This window comes from Vespa velutina, chromosome 19, assembly GCF_912470025.1.
Source record: "Vespa velutina chromosome 19, iVesVel2.1, whole genome shotgun sequence".
Lineage (NCBI taxonomy): Eukaryota > Metazoa > Arthropoda > Insecta > Hymenoptera > Vespidae > Vespa > Vespa velutina.
Window position 1 is genome coordinate 3,202,019 of NC_062206.1, and position 5,010 is coordinate 3,207,028.

At 26.8% G+C, this 5,010-nt stretch overlaps 1 protein-coding gene across 3 annotated transcripts; it reads right to left on the bottom strand.

Moving 5' to 3' along the window:
* Positions 1-1,035: 1,035 nt before the first annotated feature.
* Positions 1,036-4,517, bottom strand: LOC124955911 (gastrula zinc finger protein xFG20-1-like). Of its 3 annotated transcripts, none has more exons than XM_047511043.1 (3): positions 4,394-4,517; positions 3,821-4,024; positions 1,036-3,670 (listed from the first exon to the last, which is right to left on the bottom strand). In XM_047511043.1, exons 2-3 carry the CDS (start codon positions 3,896-3,898, stop codon positions 1,670-1,672), a joined length of 2,079 nt encoding a protein of 692 aa, XP_047366999.1. In that variant the 5' UTR covers positions 3,899-4,024; positions 4,394-4,517; the 3' UTR covers positions 1,036-1,669. The 3 variants fall into 3 exon arrangements, with proteins under 3 accessions (XP_047366999.1, XP_047366998.1, XP_047366997.1); XM_047511042.1 differs by having other exon boundaries at positions 4,190-4,506; XM_047511041.1 differs by having other exon boundaries at positions 4,365-4,503.
* Between the last annotated feature and the right edge of the window lie 493 nt (positions 4,518-5,010).

Consider the following 5,010-nt stretch of genomic DNA (forward strand, 5'->3'; position numbering starts at 1 on the left):
GTAATTACAATAGAATAAGAATTTTATCCATAAATCTTTGCTAGGTTTGACAATAACATATCATTAAGATATTTACTAACAAAATTTTCTAGTCTTTCGTTACATCATATGTTCATATGTATCGAGATATTAAAAAATTATATTACACATAGAAATGACATAAGCCGAAATTGCATGTATATACTTCTATACATTAATAAATTATAGATTTTCACTGTAGATTTTTTTATATATCATAAGTTAACATGCTTATATTTGTTATAATGTCACTACTTTTGTCATGTTTAGACTTATTCAAGAATAAGTGATTATATAAGTGCATATATGAAAGATGAGCACACTTCTGTATCCATGTATATATATTACACGTTTGACATAAAAAAATATTATATGTGCCATCTTTTACAATTTAAATATATATATGTATTTATGTATGTATGTATGTATGTATGTATGTGTGTGTATGTAGATATACAGATGTTGTTCCTATAATACAACAAAATACATCTATAGAGACTGGCAAGAAGTAACGTAAATTACATAGAGATCCATATAACAATATTTACTTATTTGAAACATTTAATACTTGTAAGATATTAAATTTAATATCAAATTAAAATCATAGTTTATAATAGCACCGAAATATTTACATTTTTTTAAATCATATTAACATTACTAGAGCTATTTAAACATCAATTGCAATATTACAAAAGAGAATAACGAAGAAAAAGAACTAAAAGAACATCTTTCAGATTAATATATTTATCTGTGCGTTAAGTGATATGTATATCTAATTACGTTTTATGCTCAGACATATGATGACAGTAATATTTATACATTGGTCAATGAGATGTGCTCAAATTTTTCATAAAATGTTGTCTTATATTGTTCTTATAACATTTTGAAATAAGACTGCGTCATCAGTTGCGTGGTAATAAATCTATAAATCAAAATAATAAAAGATATACTATCTTTAAATTACGATTTATACAAATGAAATATATGGTAAATAATGTTAGCGAAGGCGGCCATCTATCACAGATCACACAATTTATACGATCTATATCTAATTATAGTCCTTATTTCATAAATAATATTCGACTAATCCGTAATATATTAAAGGCTACTTAAAATTACAAAAAATACGTTTAAGATTATGTGTCTCCTTAGGAAAATTTAGAAACTTGCACTTTTCTAATTTCATAATAAAAATATCGCACGAGCCACTGCTGCAAAGCTTATTAACTATAAGAATAATGAAGAAAATTAGAATTTCTTCCATTAGTAAATGTGCCTCATGCTGAAAAAATATGTGATTTATTTAGAAGAAATACTAATTTTTAATGTTTTACTCTCTTTGCAGCAGAATCCTACTTGAAATAAGTAACTATTTAGCAATAATATGTAATATTATATTTATACATTTACATTAATCATTTATTTCTCTATCATTGCAGAAAAAGCATCAAGTTTAACGTAGCCTTTATAAAAGTTTTTCTATGGAATGATTTGGAAATTTAACTTCATCTGTTCATTATGTCTGCGCATGTGTAAATTTATAGAGATATATTTCATCAATGTTATGATTAACATTCAAACATTGTGACATTGAGGGCTTAGTTCTCATCAAATTTATTTTAATTTTCATTTATGAATTATGAATTTCATATTATGAATGAAGACAAACGCCATTTACTTTAACACCGTTAGTTTCTCCTAATGAAACTTTGTTTTGCTTTTCTTGTTTCATACTTTTTTTATCAGAGTTAAATATTTTTTTTTCTGTACCATTAATACATTTGTCTTCAGTTTCGCTAGAAACGTCACTCGAATTCTCATGATCTTTTTTTTCTATTTTTTTAATTTCCTTACTTTCTGATTCCGTTTCTGCAGTTTTAATATCTGTGTCTATTTGGCCATCACATTCCTGTTTATGAGAATTAAGATCATCGATAGTTGTAAACATACTATTACAATCAGAACATTGGTGTGATTGTACCATTGCAGAATGTGTTTTCATATGTTTATCAAGTGACGAATATGAAGTACAAGTGAAATCACAATCATTGCAACTAATGTTTTCATTTTTATGATCATTTGTTAGATGCTTTTTTAGATCATATCTATTACTAAAAGACTCTTGACATAATCTACATGTGAAAGGTTTTTCACCACTATGCATAGCAACATGAATTTTAAAATACCAATCTGTGCTGAAGTGTTTGTTGCAATAATTACATTTCAAATCTTTTTTTCTGTTTTTTTTTCGTAAGTTTTTCTTTACTCCTGACTTTTTACGCTTGTGTGATTCTTGTTTAGGACTTTCATCAGGATTGGTATTTGGCTTATCTATAGGTTTTGGCGATATAACGGGTTTTATATCTGGTATAGTTAAAGCTGGTACTGAATTATCTGCCATAATACAAAATTTTGGAATGCCTTGTGTTCTATGTAATAATGATGGCTGTGTTATTAAATTAGTTATCGGTACAACACGAATGGGTGTTAAAAATGGTTTAGAATGAAGCGATGAAGTTGTAACAACATGAGATTGTGATAATAACCAATCATTCAATGATATAGACTGTAAACTGGTTTGAGGTGAGTTAGTAAATTTGATAAACTGGCTTGGGATTGTAGTAGTTGAAGTGGTTACAAGTTTGCTGTTTAGTGTATGAGTTAACTTAGTTTGTGTAATATTATTTTCATTAGAACCCGCATTTTTACTTAGAACTACACTTTGTTGTGGAAATACTAGAGGTATATTTGGCATATATTTTGTAGAGATGTTACTGATAGTATTTGTTTGCTGATTAATTTGATTAGACGAGGAAGTTATGGTAATGCCAGATTGCTGAGAAGATTGTGTTTTTGGAATAATAATTAATTCTTCATTTTTTCTTAAAACGTCCATAGCACGATTATATCCTGTTATTGGATCCATGTAATCTTGCTTTTTCGTTTTTGCATCCTCTAGCATTTGCAATTCTCTTTCACGCATTCGTTCTTTTAAAAGTTGCGCACTGTCTGTTTTATTATGTCTATATTCATTCTGTCTTTTGCAGTTTTTATGGTGTATTCGAGATTTTCGTGTTTTCAATGTGATACCGCAAATATCACAAATCTTAGACTTATTGAATCTGTTTAGCCTTATAATCGCTCTACGACAACGATCATGGTCGATGCTCAATGCATCACAGGAACTGTTTTTACAATGTTTCCATACAGGTGCATTTATTTCATTTTCTTCTATATTAACAGCTAACATAAGAGATATTCCATCATTGTCTATACACTGTTCAACAGTGACATCGCAAGTAATGTTTTCACAAGGTCCATAGTGTCCACAATTCTTCTTTTTCCTTTCAATAGGGAGTAATGCAATTTCGGACTTCCCTTCAGTTTTTGAAGGTAAAAGATTTTCATCATCCGTATTTTCTTCCTTATTTGATTTAGTAGAAAATACAGTAACATCTGGCTGTTTTATTCTACTTAAATCTGTATTGATACCATTATTTTTACCTCCAAAAGTATTTGTGGAAATATTTACAATATTTGTGTTTGTAATATTTGATGTAAAATTTGATTTTGGTTGAGTATTTAGTGGAATAGTCTTAATAATAATATTAGGCTGATTGAGAAGACGTTTTACCGGATCTGACTGTAATATCTGCAAATTATAAATATTGTTATAATAATATTTGAACACATGGATTAAATCATACATTGATTATAATTAATTTATTCATTAATTTATCACAAAATTTTGTTATTCTTACACGATATATTGTCACTTTTACATATTAAATTTTATACTTACTTCCGATAAAGTCTTCTCAACATTATTTGACTGTAATTTATTTAAGTTGACAAGTTTTGGCAGTGAAGTATAAGCCATATTAAACACAAATTAACACAGATTAAAATTTTTGTAATCCTTGTTAAATGTTTTTAAATGATATCAGAGGAATAATTATAACAATTATTAAAGTAATAATTTGGACTGCTGTTTCTTGAGTTCTTTCTGAAAAACAAATAGGAATTAAAATACATTTTATTTTTTTAAGAAAGATAGGTTAGATGATTACAATTTTTTCTATTGGATATACGAAATATTTTTATTAAAAAATTAGAAGAAGATATTTAATAAACATTTGCATTTACAAACGTTAGATTTGATTTCTATTACCTGTGATTAACATAAACTCAAAATTATAATTTATAACAAAAATAAGCGTAACAATTTTTAACGTTCCCAAACGTATTTTGATCGATTTGTATTTTTTTTTTATTTAGCACTTTCTCAAGAATCATAATTTTTTTATTTTTTATATGCATTGATTAAATAAGACAAGTCATTATACCTTACAAAAAATGTAATTAATAATCGTACTATATATCTACGCTTCACCGTGATTGCCGGTAATCGTAAATTCCCAACAGCCATTTTATTAACGAAGTTTTCATATTTACACACGATCATCAATGTGACAGTTCACGACATATCTAAAGGTAGCCGTTAATACGACTCTGATTGGGCATAGTATACCGCAATGCCATCTGTGCAATATATTCTATGAACTATTATCGAAATCGATTGAACGATTTATTTGAATTTTCAAAATCAAGAGTTAGGATCAGTTACATGATTGTTCAGAATTATTTTCTTGCTTAAGTGAGTTTTTATCATAATTAACTCAAATTAACGTAGTAATATAATATAATTCTGTTCGTAACAGTTATATCTCAAATCAATTAATTGCATTTTGTCAAATGCGTTTGCATTGTATCAAAATGCGTTTTATCGTATAAAATTCTTGCAAATAATATTGAAATTTATTTCTTAGATTTCATGTTTTATCATATGATAAGTTCAAATTATTCTACAAAGAAATTATTAAGAACATTTCTCAGCTATATTTTATTAAGAAAATAGTTCAGGTAACATAATTTCTTATATATATATATATATATAATAGAAATGTAATGTATTTAATACATATGTGAATA